Below are 19961 nucleotides of genomic sequence, written 5' to 3' on the forward strand. Positions count from 1 at the left end.
GGTTTTCCCCTCCATTTTACAAATCATGAAAGGAGGATTCAGGGAGAATAATCATTAATATAGCAGGGATCAGAACCTGGGTCTTTTTTTCAGGTGACACACGTGTGTCACACACGTGGGTCCCCCACATGGGTTCAGGGGTCCATGAAACTTCTAACTCAGTGCTTACTGAAAGAGATCATATTATCTTCCCAGAGTAGAAGAGCACAACACTAAATGCTGTTTCTGTATATCTTTTAACAAAAAAATTAAACATATTCCTTTAATTTCCTAAGATTTTCATTGTTACCCATTGTTAGACAAAGGAGAAGATAAAGTTCTCAGCAATACTCCCAGTGCCAATAAAGTATAAGGAACTTGATTCAAAAAATGACTTTCAAGTGTTGAACGACCAGATCTACGTAATATCACCAGGTGTAAGCAATGATAAAAAACCTTTAGATATATACTCCCTCACTCAATTTTAAGATCCATCAGGGTTTGGGCCAGTGTTGTGGCATAATTGGCTAAACTGCCACCTGTGATGCTGGGATTCCCATATAGGCACCAGTTCAACTCCCAGCTCCAGTTCTGATATAGCTCCATGCTAATGCACCAGGGAGAGCAGAGAAGATGGCCCAAGTACTCAGATCTCTGAACCCATGTGGGAGACCCAGATGAAGTTCTTGGATCCTGGCTTTGGCCTGGCCCAACCCCAGCCATTGTGGCCATTTGGGGAGTGAATCAGCAGATGGAAGATTTCTCTCTGTCTCTCCATCTCTCTCTGTAACTCTGCCTTTCAAGCAAAATAAATAAATCTTTTTTTTTTTTAAAGTCTATGAAGGCAGACAGCATGTTTATTCATCAATGATACACAATGTGTCACCTGAAAAAAAGACCCAATAAATATCTGATGAATTAATAAAGTAAAAATGAAACTGACACTTGCAGTTCATTTCACTCATCTCTTCAAAAAAAAAAAAACTTCTCTGCATTGGTATGAAATGCCAATTTAGTGATGATAGTAACTGGCTGAACTGGAAGGGAACCACAAAAACCCTCAACATGGGGATCAACCTAGCTAAATCTTTGTTAAAGTTATTCCTTGTAGATCTTGCCTTCTAACATCACTCTGCTTAGTACCATGATGATGGCATAAATATAACCAAAATAATCCTACAAAACTCCTCCAGCCAAACAAGCCTCTGTATTCTCCTGACCCTGGGAATGCAAAGGTGGCACAGTTATATAATCAGAGCATGTTTAAAATGACCAGGAGTCTATTACCCACAACTTAGTAGGAAACGGTTTATTTTAATATACTTTTAGATACTTTTAAATGAAGAATATTAATAGTATTTGCTTACAACTTAATAAAAGTTCACTGCTGCTTACTATTTATCAAGTACCATATTAAATACCTTTATGGGGCCGGCGCCGCGGCTCACTAGGCTAATCCTCCGCCTAGCGGCGCCGGCACACCGGGTTCTAGTCCCAGTCGGGGCGCCGGATTCTGTCCCGGTTGCCCCTCTTCCAGGCCAGCCCTCTGCTGTGGCCCGGGAGTGCAGTGGAGGATGGCCCAGGTGCTTGGGCCCTGCACCCCATGGGAGACCAGGAAAAGCACCTGGCTCCTGGCTCCTGCCATCGGATCAGCGCAGTGCGCCGGCCGCAGCGCGCCGGCCGCGGCGGCCATTGGAGGGTGAACCAACGGCAAAAGGAAGACCTTTCTCTCTGTCTCTCTCTCTCACTGTCCACTCTGCCTGTCAAAAAAAAAAAAAAAAAAAAAAAAACCTTTATGTATACTACATCATGTAATACTTACAGTAATGCCATAATACAATAGTATTATCTATCCCCTTTCACTAATGAGATGAGTAGATTAAATATCATTGCAGAATCATTCAAGCACAAGCAGTAAGCAGATGAGCTGGGATTTGGACCCTGGTCTAATTTCTAGCCTTATGTTCTTAGTCATCTTACTATATTGTTTTCTTATCTTTTAAAACTGTTCACAAAGAATCTCAACCAGACTCAAATTTAAGACATCTTAAGAACAAGAAGAAATCTGTTTCTCCAACAATTCCAAATGACAAAAATCTGGCTTGGTCATTCTTGAAAGATTTCTATACATAAGGGACCAGAGAGCAGAAGGGTGTTGTACACAAGCTTATAAATTGGAGCACATGTACCTCAAGGGATATTTGTCATATTTGTAGTTCAGTTCTGAAAAACAAACTAGTTCCACAGATTTTTTTAATTTTCTAAGTTTTATGTATTAACATACCTCTTAAATACCACCATATTTTTGTTGGAGATCTTTAAATGTCCCTTTTTTTTTTTTTTAAGATTTACTTTATTTATTTGAAAGACGGAGTTACAGAGAGAGGTAGAGACAGAGAGAGAGGTAGAGACAGAGAGAGAGGTCTTCCATCCACTGGTTCACTCCCCAGATGGCTGCAATGGCCGGAGTTGTGCCAATCCGAAGCCAGGAGCCAGGAGCTTCTTCTGGGTCTCCCACGTGGGGGCAGGGGCCCAAGGACTGAGGCCATCTTCCATTGCTGTCCCAGGCCACAGCAGAGAGCTGGATCGAAATAGGAGCAGCCGGGACTAGAACCGGTGCCCATATGGGATGCTGGCACCTCAGGCCAGGGCTTTAACCCGCTGTGCCACAGCGCCGGCCCCAAAGTGTCCCTTCTTTCATAAACTTTGATTAGTAGCTTAATGATAACCACAGGATTTAATGTATAGAACTTCTTGCCTCTTTGTTAAATGGCCTTAGAATGTTTTGCTTTTATATTTTCTTTCTCTCTTTCTCTTTCTTTCCCTTTAACTACTGTCCCCTTACAGACTACATGGCTTCGATATGTGATTTAATCTCTGTCAGTCTTAGTTTCCTCATTTGTAAAATGAGACAATTACTACTAACTCACAGGGTTATTTTGAGGTTAAATGAGATAACATGCGTACACTAATCAATTTTAGTATGAACTGCTTGAAAATAGCTTATATTTAAAAATCAAAAATTCAGGATTGGCGCTGTGACATAGCGGGTAAAGCCACTGCCTGCAGTGCCAGCATCCTATATGGGCGCCAGTTCAAGACTAAGCTGCTCCACTTCTGATCCAGCTCTCTTCTATGGTGTAGTAAAGCAGTAGAAGATGGACCAAGTCCTTGGGTCCATGCAGCAGTGTGGGAAACCTGAAGAAGCTCCTGGCTCCTGGCTTTGATCGGTTCAGCTCCAGCCACTGCAGCCATCTGGGGAGTAAACCAGCAGATAGAGAATCTCTCTCTGCCTCTCTGTAACGTTGCTTTTCAAATAAATAATAAATCTTAAAAAATATTAAAAATTCCACTGCATTCTAATTGTGTCAGATCCAAGACAAATTATTGCCTCTTTGATTTTCTTGAACTACGCAACTCATGTAAAATGATTGACCAGGGGCCAGTATTGTGGCATAGCAGCTTAAGCTTCCACTTGTGACAATGGCATCCCATATGGGTGCTGGCTCGGGATCCAGCTGCTCCGATTCCAATCCAGCTCCCTGCTAATGCACCTGGGAAAGCAGTGAAAGATGGCCCAAGTGCTTAGGTTCCTGCACCCGTGTGGGACATCAGGAAGAAGCTCCAGGCTCGTGGCTTTGGTCTGTCTCAGCTGTGGCTATTGCGGCCATTTGGGGAGTGAACCAATGGACTGAAGATTCATTCCTTCTCTCTCTCTTCTAACTCTGCCTTTCAAATAAAGAAAAAATAAATTAAAAAAATGATTGATAGGGCTCAGAAACTACCACTCCAAAATATGGCATCCAGGCATGTAGAATGAAGGGAACAGGAGAGCCACTATCTGACTTTCTCTCACCTTTCTCCTCCAGAGGGCTACAAAAGAACTTTCTACCCTTCCCTTGAGGGAAGTACTCCCTCTCTACTCAAGAGAAAGGATCCAAAGACAGACACCAAGAATCTGAACAAACAGGCCTTGCTAAATTCCTCCCAGCTTACGATTATTAAATCATATTCTCCTTTGTCTAAATGATTTCTACATGATTGTATATGCCAAAACCATGAAAATACCCAGAAGAGGGTCTTCTTCTTGAACCCTAACCTTTGTTACACAGAGTTTGTATTGCATCAATTTGTCAGCTTTCTTCTCTTTAATCTGTCTTTTTGTTATACTGGTTTTACTCACATACTCTGCAATAGGAAAGGGAAGAAATCTTTTCTTCCCTCCATGACTGAGGCATTTACATATAATATTTATAATATTATGTATGCACATGCATGTATATATACATATGTAAAATTATACACATACATACTATACATGTGTTCATATTATATAAATGCAAAGTACTACCAAACTTCTAGATTAAGTACTTTATACATGATAAATGAACTTTTATGTAATAGATATTCGAAAAGTATGAATAATATTTGTGTAAAATCATAAATACAAACAAATTATGTAATTCTATCAATCACTCCCAAGAATAAGAACAAAAAACATATGGTTATAAGAGTATGATCTATAGCAGAGAACAGCAGAGTTTACTGGCTTAAGAGAAAGGTTTTCCTAGAGTCACTGAAGCTTGATTCCACAAACATAAAAGCTACTCCTGACACTAAACCTGATCAGACAGAACAGTCTGCAAATTATAGAAAATCTAGTGAACTACAAACCTGTAGAGAAACTGTACTATAGTCTTTCTCAATTTGAATATGTACTTTTTTTTTTTAAATTTATTTGACAGATAGAGTTAGACAGTGAGAGAGAGAGAGAGAGACAGAGAGAAAGGTCTTCATTCCGTTGGTTCACTCCACAAATAGCGGCTATGGCCGGCACTGTGCTGTGCCGATCTGAAGCCAGGAGCCAGGTGCTTCCTCCCAGCCTCCCACACCTCCCAAGCACTTGGGCCATGCGCCACTGCCCTCCCAGCCCACAGCAGAGAGCTGGATTGGAAGAGGAGCAACCGGGACTATAACCCAGCACCCATGTGGGACGCCGGCACTGCAGGTGGAGGATTAACCAAGTGAGCCACGGCGTTGGCCCTGAATATGTACTCTTAAAGAAAAAAACTGTCCAACAAAAGAAAAGATAGGGGAAATGGGAAGTCTAAGTGCCTGGCATGACTGGTTTACACTTTGTATATGTGCTAGCATACTGCATTACACTCTTCCCAGGTGTCAAAAAATTACCTTAACCAAAAATTTGAAAAAAAAAAAATGCAGTTTTCTTAAAAAAGAAAAATAATTCTTACAAGACCTTAGAGTTATATATGAGAGTATTACAATCTGAGAAATACTGATTTAGAAACTATGTCTTATTCCAAGAAAATGTTCAATTGTAGGTTGTTACTGCAAAGATCTCTGGCCTTTAATTGGTAAATATATATATACATATAGACTGCCATTTGATTAAACCAAATACTCTTAAGAATTCCTATCAAACAAACATGAACATCTCTGAAGACTCAGACACCAGCCTGACTACTGCTGTAGAAAACATATCAGAATCAGCATTACTCTGGAGAGAACACAGGTTACCAAGAGGTTGTATTTCCAAGTAAATAACAGCACTTTTGTGGTATTTTGTTCTTTTCATATATACTACATGGTTTAAATATATCAATATAAAATTATCCCATAAAAGCTTGATAGAATTTCAGTGTTAGATCCCTTATCTTAAATATTAGAAAATAATGTCATAATCATATAAATGTGGTCAACAGTATGCTTACCTTGCTCTTTGACATAGAAAGTGAAGATTCATCTTTATTTTGAGAAATATCTTCCTTCCCTCTTTCAAAACCTTCAAAAATATTGAAAAAATTTCAGTATTACCACTTTTGAATAGATATATGGTCACTAATGTTATCAGCAAATATATGCAGGTCATTCATTTTGAAATATATATTATGTTGATATGCAGCAAAATGCCAGAGGCCTAGACTATACACAGAGTTGTAAATCCCCATAGTTTAAAGGCCATCTCTAGTATAATACTTCCTTAGAATTTATGGCTTACACAGGGAATTAAGTTTTTCCCTGAAACCACCAATATCAAGCTAAGTATCTCTTTTCTGTGTTCCTAGAGTACTTGGCCCTTAAGAACTTTTATTCTAGTGAGCTGGTTTCCAACAAATAATTCAAACAGAACAAATCCAGTGTATTTTTCACACCTCTTGTCAAACCAGAAAAAAATTCCAGAATGGGTGATGAAAGAATACTGGGGAAATAAATCTCAACTGAGAAACATACTTTAAAAAAAAAATCCAATAACATGCTTATTGTGAGAATCAGATGAATATGTTAAGATAATAAGAATTTAACAAAGTACTCTGCACATGGGATACATTCAATTAATCTTTGTTATCACTCTCTATTGCTATATGAATTCTAAAAAAAATTAGGTACAGTTGGACAAACGTGCATATATTACTGTAGTCATATAATACAATAATAAAACAAAAAATTAATATTATAAGGATACAATTAAAGCTGTAAATGCTGAGATTTGTGTGACAGACATAACCTTGTTTTTTAAAAATTGCCTCCAAGTTTGTTTCTTAAAATTATGTATTTATTTGAGAGCCAGAGAAAGAGTGAGCAAGTGAGTACTCTCATCTGCTGATTCACTCCCCAAATGCCAGTAATGGATAAGGCTGGGATAGGGCTTAGAAGGAGCTGGGAATGTAATTCAGATCCTCATATGGGTTGCAGAAACCCAATTACTTAAGCCATCACCATTACAATGTGTTATCAGGAAGCTGGAGTCAGTAGCCAGAATCAAGAATTCAGCCCAGGTATTCCAGTGTGAGATACAGGCAAAATGCCTGCTTCCAGCACACATTTTAATGAGGATCTTTTCAACCTTTGATGACAGATAATAATTAGCTATTAAAATCACAAGTCCAATAGTAACCTATATTAAAACACATATATTGGGGCCAGCACTGTGGCATACCAGGTAAAGCCGCAGCCTGTGCCGGCATCCCATATAGGCACCAGTTCGAGAGCGGGCTGCTCCACTTGCGATCCAGCTCTCTGCTATGGCCTGGGAAAGCTGTAGATGATGGTCCTAGTCTTTGGGCCCCTGCACCCATGTGAGAGACCTGGAAGAAGCTCCTGGCTTTTAGCTTCAGATAGGCACAACACTGGCCGTTGTGGCCAACTGGGGAGTGAACCAGCAGATGGAAGACTTCTCTCTCTCTCTGCCTCTCCTTTCTCTGTGTAACTCTTTCAAACAAATAAATATTTTTTTTTAAAAAAACACATATTTATTCATAAAAAGGCACTTAAAAATCATCCAGTAGTATCAGTGCCCAAAGTACTTTCTAGAAAGATTTATTTATTTATTTGAAAGGGAGGGGGAGACAGAGAAATAGAGAGAGATCAAAAGATCTTCAATCTGCTGATTCAGTACACAAATGGCTTAACAGCTGAGATTGGTCAAGGCTGAAGCCAGGAACCAGGCACTCCATCTGGGTCTCCCACATGGGTGGCAGGGACCCAAATATTTGAGCCATCATCTGCTGCTTAGGAGGTGCATTAGCAGGGAGCAGGATCAAAATCAGAGTAGCCAGTACTCAAAACAGCACTCCAATATGGGAAGCAGGCAGCCCAAGTATCAGCCTAATCTGCTACACTACAACACCTACTCCACCTGAAGCATTTTAAGATCATTTCTAGCATATTAATGATAACATCATTTATACTGTATTTGGTTTACAATAGCTAAAATCAAATCCATTTCATTTCTTTTGTTTTTCCCAAAGAAACCTTTTATTTAAAGAATACAAACTTCCGCTGTGCATGTCATTAAGTACAACTTTAGGAATATAGTGATTCTTCCTACCATACTCACCCTCTCATCCACATTCCCACCCTTCCTCCTCCTCCTTCCCCCATTCCCAAGCCCATTCCCCACTAAGATCCACTTTCAATTAACTTTTTACACAGAAGACCAACTCTATACTAAGTAGAGTTCAACAATTTGCATGAAAAACAAAAACAAAAAACCTGTTGCTCAACAGCTGAGACAAGGGCTGTTCAAAGTCATTGCATCTCAAAGTTAATTTCACTTTTTTTTTTTAAAGAAACTTAATTGAAGTAACACGCAAGAATGATACATCTTTTCCAGCACTTAGACATAACTATAATTATGATTCATTCTTATGATACATAAGAATACCCTCCATTTAATACATTAAAAGAAAGTAAGTCCTTGAGAACAAGTTTTATCCTTCATTAAGGAAGCACCTAAGAAAACAAGCAATGGAGTTGGACATTTAGGCATAACTAAAATTTTTTAGATATAAGAATACCCTCCACTTAATACACTAAAATGAAATAAATAAATAAATCTTTGAAAACAAGTTTTTTTTTTTTTTTTTTTTTTTTGACAGGCAGAGTGGACAGTGAGAGAGACAGAGAGAAAGGTCTTCTTTTTGCCATTGGTTCAACCCTCAATGGCTACCGCGGCCAGCGCACCGCACTGATCCATAGCCAGGAGCCAGATGTTTCTCCTGGTCTCCCTTGCGGGTGCAGGGCCCAAGCACTTGGGCCATCCTCCACTGCACTCCCGGGCCAAAGCAGAGAGCTGGAATGGAAGAGGAGCAACCAGGACAGAATCCGGCACCCTGACCGGGACTAGAACCTGGGGTGCCGGCGCCACAGGCCGAGGATTAGCCTATTGAGCTGCGGTGCCGGCCTGAAAACAAGTTTTACTGTTAACTCTCATAATACAAATCTTTGAGAACAGAAATGGGAAATTAGTACACAGTGACTCCTATTGTTAATTTAACAATTAATACTCTTATGTATGACGGCAGTGATCACCTGAAGCTCTTTACATGAACTGCCTAGGCTACGGAAGCCTTCAGACTCCACAGACTCCTTCAGTATTTAGACAAGGCCAAAAGCAAAGTGGAAATTCTTTCCTCCCTTCAGAGAAAAGTACCTCCTTCTTTGATGACCACTTCTTTCTACTGGGGTCTTACCCACTGAGTTCCTTCATGTAGGACTTTTTTTGCCACAGTGCCTTGGCTTTCCATACCTGAAATGCTCTTGGGGGGCTTTTCAGCCAGACCAGAATGCCTTAAGGGCCAATTCTGAGGTCAGAGTGCTACTTAAAGTGATTGTCATTATAATGTTCATTTTCTTAATCCACATATTTTACTGGGCCAGCGCCATGGCTCACTTGGTTAATCCTCCACCTGCAGTGCTGGCATCCCACAGGGGCACCTGATTCTAGTCCCGGTTGCTCCTCTTCCAGTCCAGCTCTCTGCTGTGGCCTGGGAGTGCAGTGGAGGATGGCCCAAGTGCCTGGGCCCCTGTACCCGCATGGGAGACCAGGAAGAAGCACCTGGCTCCTGGCTTCGGATCAGCGCAGCGCAGTGCCGGCTGTGGCGGCCATTTGTGGAGTGAACCAACGGAAGGAAGACCTTTCTCTCTGTCTCTCTCTCACTGTCTGTAACTCTACCTGTAAAATAAAATAAAATAAAATAAAATATAAATAAAAGAGGAATCTTTTTCTCCTCTCTCGTAAAAAAAGATGGATCAGCCGGCGCCGCGGCTCACTAGGCTAATCCTCCGCCTTGCAGCACGGGCACACCGGGTTCTAGTCCCGGTCGGGGCGCCGGATTCTGTCCCCGTTGCCCCTCTTCCAGGCCAGCTCTCTGCTGTGGCCAGGGACTGCAGTGGAGGATGGCCCAAGTGCTTGGGCCCTGTACCCCATGGGAGACCAGGATAAGTACCTGGCTCCTGCCATCGGATCAGTGCGGTGCGCCGGCCGCAGCACGCTGGCTGGGGCGGCCATTGGAGGGTGAACCAACGGCAAAAGGAAGACCTTTCTCTCTGTCCCTCTCTCTCACTGTTCACTCTGCCTGTCAAAAAAAAAAAAAAAAAAAAAAAAAAAAGATGGATCATTCAATCCTAGTAATAGAGAAGAAAATATACTATTCCATTAATGTAAACTTCCATTTTCTTGCTCACTCTCCAAATGCCCACATTGCCTGGGGCTGATCCAGCCAGGAGAGAGCCATGTCTCTTAAGTGGGTGGCAGAAACTTGATTATTTGAGCCATCATCAATTGCCTGCAAAGGGCCGCATTAGCAGGAAGCTAGAATCAAGAGCTAGAGCTGGGGACAGAATGAACCCAAGTACTCCAAAGTGGGATGTGGACATTCTAACCAGCCTCTTAATTGTTGACCAAAAGCCCTACACCACAACATGGGATCTTAAACAAATGTGATCATCAAAGTATAGGTGAGGATGCTGAAGCAACTAGAATTCTGTTAATTACTGGTGGGAGTATAAAGAGATATCACCATCTTGAAAATTATTTGGCAGTATATACTAAAGCTGAATTCTGATGTACATAAATGCTAGCTAATTCTAGATATACCGAACAGAAATGACTGTGTCCATCAAAAAAGAATTATAAGAATGTTCACGACAGCTTTATTCACATTAACCAAAACCTAGAAACAATTCAATGGCTATTAATAGAATAAATAAATACATTATAGTATGCTCATACACTGAGTATCACAGTAATAGAAATGAACAAAATAACGGACATAACATGAGTAATGAAAGCAGCCATCTTGCTTCATCAATAAAAAAATGCACATATCATGATTCCATTTATAGACCTACTCTATGAGGTTACAGGTTGAAAAAAAATGCAGAATGTGGGAGAGGCATAAAGGATAGGCATGAGAGAATCTCCTGAGGATCTGGAAACTGGTTACATGTGTCCATATATAGCACAGAAATTAAAGAACCTGTGCATTTAACTATGTGCTATGCCCTCAATAAAAAATGAAAATCCATAAGCCCTTCTTATTCTCCCAGTTAATGAGACTCCCGCTTTGACATTCTTTCCTGCCTGGTCTTTACCTCTTTAACTTACTCTGTACCTGGCTAATTCTGATTCACTTATCAAAAACAGTGATAACTATAATGCCAATTTAAAACAATATTAACAAAAACAACAGTAAAGCAACCAATACTCCTTTGTGAGAACCTTTATAAGTGTAATGCACTAAGCTAGATATGTGACTTCCATTTTTTCCCAATCTTTGTTATTACAAAAAATATTAGCCATATTTTATGGTTGGAAAAACTGAGGCTCACAGAAATTCAGTTAGCTGATTAACGTGAATGACATATTAGAGCTGATTCAAACTTATGCCTAACTTTAAAATTCATGCTGCCCTCAAGAAACAATGGAACCTTTTTAGGGTGTTCTTGCTTTGATAACGAAGGCAAAGAGAAACTCTTCTCTAAAACACAAAGTATTTCACACATACTTATAATACAAAATTTATTGCACTATAGTGCAATTATTTTCATATTCACATTCCAGTCCTGAAAAAGGGGGTCTAATCTCTATTCATCCTTTCAAATTAAAAACTTCATAAATTGATAAAAATAAGTGAACTCCATTTTTACTTTTTTAAAGGTTTAAAAATGTGAATGTTAAATATAGTGCCCCTTCAGAAAAAATGCATAAAACATAAATGCATAATAAATGCAAAGAATTTACATGGCCACCATCCAGATCAAGAAATAGAGTATTACGTACATCTCATAAGATCCTCCACACTGCTATTCTTGATCACAATCCACTCTCCTAAAAAGTTATTATCTTAACTTTTGCAATTACCATCTACTAGCATGTCACAGCAGGTACTGTATTAATTTTTCTGCTTTTTACAATGTCATGGCATGATTTCCCCAGTGCTTATCTACTCAAGTGTCGACACTTGTGTTGTTGTTAGGTTTTCCTCCTCATGAACAATGGTGTCATGAATATTACCAGAAATGCATAATGGCAGACATAACCACAAATTTCTCTAAGGCTTAAACATAAAAACAGAATTTCTCAGTTATAGAATATGCATCTTCAACTTCAATGAGAAATTGTTTAAGGCAAAAAAGTTGTCCATTTTCCATATTCATAGCAACATTAGTACTGAACAATTTTTACTTTTTTTCCTCCCAGTCTTATAGATGTGTAGTAGTTTATCAGGAAGGTTTCAGTCTGCAAGTCTCTGAGTAGTTATGAGATTGAATGCTTTCTCATGTTAATTGTTTCTTTGTGAAGGACCTCTTCAGATCTTTTATGCATGTTTTAAAAACAGGTGCTTTTTTCCTATTGGGTTATATATGAACTCTTGATACATTCTAGATATGGGTCTTTTAACAACTGTATTTGTTGCAAATATCTTCCTATTCTATGGATTGTCTTTTTATATGTTGTATGGGTTCTTTTGATACACAGCTCTGAATTTTAATGTACTCAAACTTCAGGATCTCTTTCTTTAATGGTTAGTGCTTTGAGGTTTAGGAAATTCTTTCCTAAATTTGTAGCCATAATGGTATTTTCTAACAATGTAGCTTTTCCTTTTGCATTTAGGTGCATAACCTAGCTGTAACTGATATTTGAGAAGACGTACAATTTTATTTTTTCATTTAGATACCAAATTGACCTAAACACAATTATCCATTGGTTTGCAGTGACACTTCATCATGTGTCAAATGTTCACATAAGTGTATATTTGTTTCTGGGCTCTTCATTCTATTCTATTCTTCTAGAACCTTAATTAAAATGTTGCTCAGCAGTAGTAATTGCAGGCATTATTCTTGTCCTTAATCTCAAAGGAATCTTAATATTTGATCATTAAAGATAATGTTTGATGTAGAGTTCCTGTGTAATTTTACATATGTATACTTGTATATACATAAATTTAGATACAGAGACTTAAGAAAGTTCAGTCCTTCTAGTTTTCTGAGTTACCTAAAATGAAATTTGAATTTTATTTTTTTAAAAAGATTGATTATTTGAAAGGCACAGTTACAAAGAGGGAGGGAGAGTCTGAGAGGGAGAGAGAGAGCTCTTCCATTTGCTGGTTCACTCTCCATATGACTGCAACAGCCAGTGCTGGGCCTGGCCTAAGCCAGGAACCTAGAATTTCATCTGGTCTCCCACATGGATGTGGGGGCCCAAGTTCTTGGGCAATCCTCTGTTGCTTTCCCAGGCATATTAGCAGAGGGCAGGATTGGAAGTGGAGCATACAGGACCTAAACTGGTACTCACATGGGATGCCAGCGGTGCAGGCAACAGTTTAACCCACTGTGCCACAATGTTGGTGCCTGAAATTTAAATTTTATAGCAATTTTTTCACACATCCATGTTATCATAAAATAAAATGTTTGTTAATTAATCAACAGGTAATTTCATCTTTAAATTATTTATCTTTATCTTTTATTTGAAACACAGATATATACACATACAGAGATCTTCCATACAAAGCTTCACTTCCCAAATTCATTCAATAAGCCTGGGCTGGGCCAGGCCAAAAAAGGAGGCCAGAACTCAGTGTGATTCTCCCATGCTGGTGACAGGGACCCAATTACTTCAGCCATCACCTGCTGCTTCCCTGGGTATGCATTAACAGGAAGTTGGAATCAGAAACAGTGCTGAGACTTAAACCCAGACACTCTGATATGACATGCAGGTGCTCCAAATGGCATCTTAACTGCTACACTAAATATCTGCCCCTTTTTCTGTGAACCACATTAACTTCTAATGCTAACCCAATCCTATATTCTTAAATGTTTAAATAATTTAATAATTATTAAGGATTTTGATCATCTATATTCATGAATTAAAAACTGTAAGAAAAATACAGGATGGGGCTGGTACTGTGGTGCAGCTGGTTAACGCCATGGCCTGAAGCACCAGCATCCCATATGGGTGCCGGTTCAAGTCCCGGCTGCTCTACTTCCCATCCTGCTCTCTGCTATGGCCTGGGAAAACAGTAGAAGATGGCTCAAGTCCTTGGGCCCCTGCACCCACGTGGGAGACCCAGAAGAAGCTCCTGGCTCCTGGCTTCGAAATGGCACAGCACCGGCCATTGCGGCCAACTGGGAGTGAACCAGCAGATGGAAGACCTCTCTTTCTCTCTCTCTTCCTCTCCTCTCTGTGTAACTCTTTCAAATAAATAAATAAATCTTAAAAAAATACAGGATAACGTCTTTCTATTGAATTTCATAGCAAATTTTTAATAATAGTGCTCTTCCCACCAGTCCCTTCACCTCCATTCTCTGAGAGCCATTGTGCAAGACTGGAATTACTTCCTCCTTGAATGTTTGGTAGAACACACAATTGACATCCTCTTGGATGTGAGGTTTTTCTAATTCAATTTCTTAATGGTTATTAGCAGTACTCAAGTGTCCCCTTTCCCTTTAGAACAATGTTAGTAAGTTATAATTACTGAAATTTACCTATTTCATTTAGACATTTGAATATTCAAAAGTGAATAATACTCTCACTTCTTCATCTGTTTAGTACATGCTCCATCAACAGTTGTGTCCCTTTCCCTTTTTAATTTCTAATACTGGTTAATTGTGCCTTTTTTTTTTTTTTAGATTTATTTATTTATTTGAAAGGCAAAGTTATACAGAAAAAGGGAGGGAGAAAGAGGGCGAGAAATTTTCCATTTGGTGGTTCCCTCCCCCAAATGGCCACAATGGCTGGGGCTGGACCAGGCCAAAGCAAGGAGTCAGGAGACAGAAGCTTCTTCCATGTCTCCTATGTGGGTGTAGGGGACCAAGCACTTGGGCCACCCTCCACTGCTTTCCCTGGCACATTAGCAGGGAGCTGGATCAGAAGTGGAGCAGCTGGGACACAAACCAGGGCCCACATGGTTTGCTAGTCTTACAGGCAGAGGCTTAACCCACTACTCCACAATGCCAACCCCATGTCTCCTTTCTTTTTCCTTATCAATCTCACCTCTGGTATATCTATTTTATTAGTCTTTTGTCAAGGATTCAATTCTGGGTATTATTGATCTTGCGTGTCTGTTTGTATGTGTGTTTCCCACTCCATTAATTTCTTTTTTAAGATTTATTTTATTTATTTGAAATGCAAAGTTTATATATATATAGGGAGAGACAAAGAGAGAGATGTTCCATCCACAGGTTCACTCCCCAAATGGCCACAATGGCCAGAGCTGGGCCAGGCCAAAGCCAGGAGCCAGGAGTTTCTTCCAGGTCTCCTATGTGGGCCATCTGCTGCTGCTTCCCCAGGCACATCAGCAGGGAGCTGGATGGAAAGTGGAACAACTGGTACTTGAATTAGTACCCATAAAGGACGCTGGAGTCACAGGCAGCAGCTTTACCTGTTATGTCACAACTCAGGCTCCTATTACATTAATTTCTATTCTTGCCTTTATTATACTGTTCTTTTCCCTTTTTGAGATATACTTAGGTATTTTTGTTTCATTTTTTTAATTTGAGAAGGAGAGGAAAAAGGAAAAAGAAGAGGCAGAAGTAGAGGGAGAACCAGAAAGAGCTCCTTCCTATCCATCAGTTCAATCCAGGTCTTCACATGGCTGGCAGGTGCCCAGCTAACTGAATGATCACTTACTACATTCCAGGGTACACATTAACAGAAAGCTAGCATTGGAAGCAGAGCTGGGACTTGAATCCAGGCATTACTATATGGGATATAGGCATCTCAACAGAAAAATTACTTGTAGTAAGAATTTGAGGCCTAGAATGAAAATGCCTTTCTCTAGAAAGATATGTTGATTCTAATTACTTTCTTAACAGCCTTTCTCTAGAATATTCTGTCTCTTACTTAACTTATACAAACCAATAAGAGTATCTTTTGGGTATTCAGTTGAAGCCAAATACCTTCCAAGTGGCTCCTAAGTAACAAAGTTAGAATTTTAAGCCAGTCAATCTAGGCTCATTCTCATTCTGCACCATGTATATATCTATGATGACTCCTAAATATTTTTTTTCTTTCCTAAACATTTTCTTTAGTTACAGAATCTATAATAAGAACAGATATTCAGATGATGAGTATTTAGAATGATAGATGATAAACCCTTCATTCAACTAAGAAATGATGATGACTTTATTTCTTATAAATATAAATATGAGTCAAACACTGTACTAGATGTTAAAGATAATACCATGACAACATAGTTTTCTCCATCATTCCCTTCTTCAATAAAGGTTATTACTGTCAAGAAATAAGCCAGGTATTAAAAAAATTTTAATACAGTAGATCATTCATTCAAATCATAGTTAAGACAACAAGCTATGGAGTCAGATTACCTGGCACCACCATGTACTAGCTGTATCATTTTATCAGCCATCTAATTTCCAGTAGTTCAGTTTCTCTACAGGTGAAAATGCATCACAGTGATACAGTTTCCATGTTTGAAGATTCCTTCTCCATAAGGAAGAAAAACATACTAGTGCTTTTTAGAAATGCAAATTAAAATGCAAATAAAAAAGAATCTCCCAATTATAGCTCAACAAGAACAAAACAAAACCTTAATGACATTTAACTTGGTTTAAGAAAAAGCTGTCATGTCTTTTTGTTCCCATTTTTTCACTATGGGAATAGTCACAGATTCACAATAATTCCAATGAGTTATTAACTCTTCCATACCATAATCATATGACTATGGTCAAATTATTTAGCTTAGTGGGCTTATTTTTCTCATCAACAAAGTAAATTTTACATTAGGTGGTCTCTTATCCAAATACATAGAGTTTAGTTTCTTCTGCTAGTGCAATAGAACATTATTTCTGAATAAATCAGCATTCTATCTTTAAATTCTCACTTGTTGCCAGAATTCAAGTACTGACATCATTGATAAGGTTTAAACTTTTTATATACCTCAGTAACAAATTTAGTTCATTTATGTTTCAATACATATAAAGCCAATTTATGCTGTATCAATCTTATTAAAGATTACATAAATATATCTATAAAAGCAGATTTAATAGTTATCTAAAAATACAGGATGACTAAATTATTAAAAACTACACTGAACACAGCTGAGAAATAAGAAATTACACAGAAAAATATCTCTGAGAAATCAGAATAAAGCTCAAAGTCTATGGATGATTTCTTTACTCAACATTTTCACTCCAGATTTTAGGTACTGTTCTAGAGATTGGTACAATGAGAGTACCTAGAAGTCATGACAATTAGATATGAATAAAACAAAACACATTTTGCATCATGGTGCTACAATGAGTAGATTCTGGATAGGGGTGTATCATAAAGAAAAGGTTACACAGATATATTTTTAACTAAGGTAGACATAAAGAAACTTCTCCAAATAATACACACACAATTTAAACACCACTAATGTAGGACCAATCTCTCTTTCTCTAACATATCAGATAAAAGTCAATGCATCTAAAATAATTTTTAAGTACAACAATGACATATTACAAAAGAAAGTACGTGCATTTTTTATTTTTAACAAATATTTAACAAAAGACAATTCTTGGAAGTACTTAATTCCATTCTATCTCTTACCTAATGAAATTAGGCAGGTATTTTAGAGAGTTTTATTTTTTTCCCCATCATAGCTGTTATATTCAGGAAAATATGGAATCATTTCTATAAATATAATTTTAAGAATTCAAAAACAACCATTTACTTTTCTATAAAAACAAACTCATTTAAGATGGCTTTCAATATATTCTTTTATGAGATGAACAGATAGTTTTGTTTTCAATTACCTAGTTACTAATACCAAACTTTTAAGAAGTGAAGTTTTTTATTGTTTATCAAGGTCACATGGTTACTCTTCAATACTAAGTAGATTTGTAGCATGAAGGTCAGCAAACAGTATGTGCTTAAGTAAGCTTGCTGGCTTTAAAAGATCACAAATGTGACTAAAACAAATATAGAAATGAATTAAGTCTCAGAAAGCGAATAGTATTTAACAACATTTAAATATTTTCAATATTTTTTTTCAAAGTCATGTCTGAATAAAGATAAACACTAAAATTGACACAATTAGAGAACACATTCAAGAGAAAAGCACCATACTAACTATGCCACACTAAGAAGATTCAATAGGGATTAGGATTGCTGTTTAAAGCTTAGGCTACTCAAGCACAGTTCAGGACTATAGTTTCCAATTTGGGACAACACTGTTAAGAAAGAAAATGAAACCTGTGATTTTATAATAATTTACATAACCCTAGTGATTTTTTCTGTAAGTTGTTTCACTATCTCAAAAGATTATATGTACCACCTATCAGCATGAATACTCACAAAAAGCCAAGAATATAGGTTAGTGTGATCAAATTCAATAAAATGTATCAGGAAAAAATACAAATGGTTAAGGCAAGCACCAGTTTCAGCCAATATTTCTTTGCTGAGAATATCAGACAATATTTTTAGTTTAACATAAAAATATAACCTTTTAAGTGTAGATATAATTAGGTAGTAGTTTAAAATTTTAAATTGACAACAAAATAATACATCCAAATATTTGCTACAATGTGTATTTTCCAAACAATAGATTATTTATGTCTTCATCTCATTGACAAATTAATACCTAGTCCATATCTATCACTTGCATGACTACATTTAATAAGTATTATCCTGAAAAATATCAACATTTTCTTAGCAAAAATTAATCATACACAAATACATCTAACAAGAAAAAAGTAAAGTATTTCAAGAATTGTAGCTGGGCAGAACACTTCAGTCAATATAAAAGATTAAGATAATAAAACAGTAAGATCAATGCTTATAGTAAATATCAATGTTAATATAGGTATGATTCTATAGGAAATGGCAAGAAAAACACCCATGAACTAATAAATACTGGGTTTCATCTGCTAGAATCTCAGAGCAATTATAGAATTTTGTACTTATTCCAAGTCTAGAAAGGCTTTAATTTTATCAAAGGGTCATAATATTTAGTTGTATAATTAAAGCAAAAAATTATGTTTTAAACATGTATGACTCATATTTTACCAATTCATTAGTTCTCAAGTTTTAGCTAAAAATACTGTAAGAGAATATATGGAAAAGCCAAGCCTTACAGCAGTAGTTACTGAAACCTAAGCTGTAACTACATAATTGTTTTATTTAAATGAAGCAGCTTTAAGTTGTTTAAATGCCTGGTTTATTCTAATGAAGAGTCTCAAAGAAATTAAGACAAGAATGCAAGGTTAAACAAACAAACCTGGCAATGAAGGAGAAAGTTCATTGTATCCTCCAAATGAAGCATTCCGGACAAGCTTTCGGCCATCAATTCGTGGAGGAAATAAAACAGGCGAAACCCCAGTACATGAGGAAAATCTACGTTGTTGTGAGCTCTCTTCTTTCATTGTTTAAAACTCTATTTAATGTATATGCTCACCCAGAAGGCTAATTAGAATAATATGGCAAAGCCGGGCTTTTCTCTTACATCCAAACGTATCAAAACCCACCAGCACAAACAAAGGACACACACATTTAACAGCAAAGGAGGACTAGAGACTGTCAAATCAGCAATAAACAGAGAAAAAGACTGACAGAAAAAGGCATTAAGCCATGCTGCTGATTTTTTAAAATGAACTGATAAACAAGGAAGCTATTCCATTGATGTGTTACTTTTTTAACAAACCAGTAATGCCCTTCCCTGAATTACTGCTTTAGGAAAACAAAGCACGATCAATACTTAGCAATTCAGGATGAAGTAATAGTTTCTCTTCTCAAAAATGCAAGCCTTTCATCACCATCCATTATGGGTTTGTAATATCTGTAACACTTCCCACCTCTTCCGACTCTTTCCTTTCCAGCTTATGCTTACTTCAAAAATGAATATCAACATAACACTTTTTATCTTCCCTGAAGCTTCTAGATTTAGATCTAATCTACTGCTTCCCTCAGCCATGATGAAGAATTCATAAGGAAAGATATTCTATCAAGTAAAATTTTGATGAATTCTAACAGCTAAAGAAGAGAATAAATATTTAAGTTCTACCTTTAGCAGGGATATCTGAGCCAGTAAGATGGTGTTAACACAAATCAATCAACAGAGGAGATTAAAATGACACCATAATAATACTCTATGCTCCAACACATGCTCCCTTGAAACAGATATGAGCTGCTACGGTCCTTCTCTATTATATTTAAATTTTTCAAAATATAAAATCTACAA

General features: G+C 37.7%; 1 protein-coding gene across 27 annotated transcripts in view; it reads right to left on the reverse strand.

Moving 5' to 3' along the window:
- Positions 1-19961, reverse strand: part of OSBPL8 (oxysterol binding protein like 8) — a 198241-nt gene that overhangs the window by 55225 nt on the left and 123055 nt on the right. For 26 of the 27 annotated variants that reach the window (XR_016216184.1, XR_016216183.1, XR_016216182.1 and 23 more), the window contains one exon: positions 5712-5782. Coding sequence is in view for 22 of the 27 variants with exons in the window: in XM_051846458.3 (XP_051702418.1) it covers positions 5712-5782 (71 nt within the window). In the remaining 5 variants the exon portion in view is untranslated. Of the gene's footprint in view, positions 1-5711; positions 5783-19001; positions 19162-19961 lie in introns of those variants that run through there. The other variant, XM_051846456.3, reaches the window with a different exon arrangement.

The sequence above is a fragment of the Oryctolagus cuniculus genome, chromosome 11 (assembly GCF_051225735.1).
Source record: "Oryctolagus cuniculus isolate XC-2025 breed Fujian yellow rabbit chromosome 11, ASM5122573v1, whole genome shotgun sequence".
NCBI classification, from domain to species: domain Eukaryota; kingdom Metazoa; phylum Chordata; class Mammalia; order Lagomorpha; family Leporidae; genus Oryctolagus; species Oryctolagus cuniculus.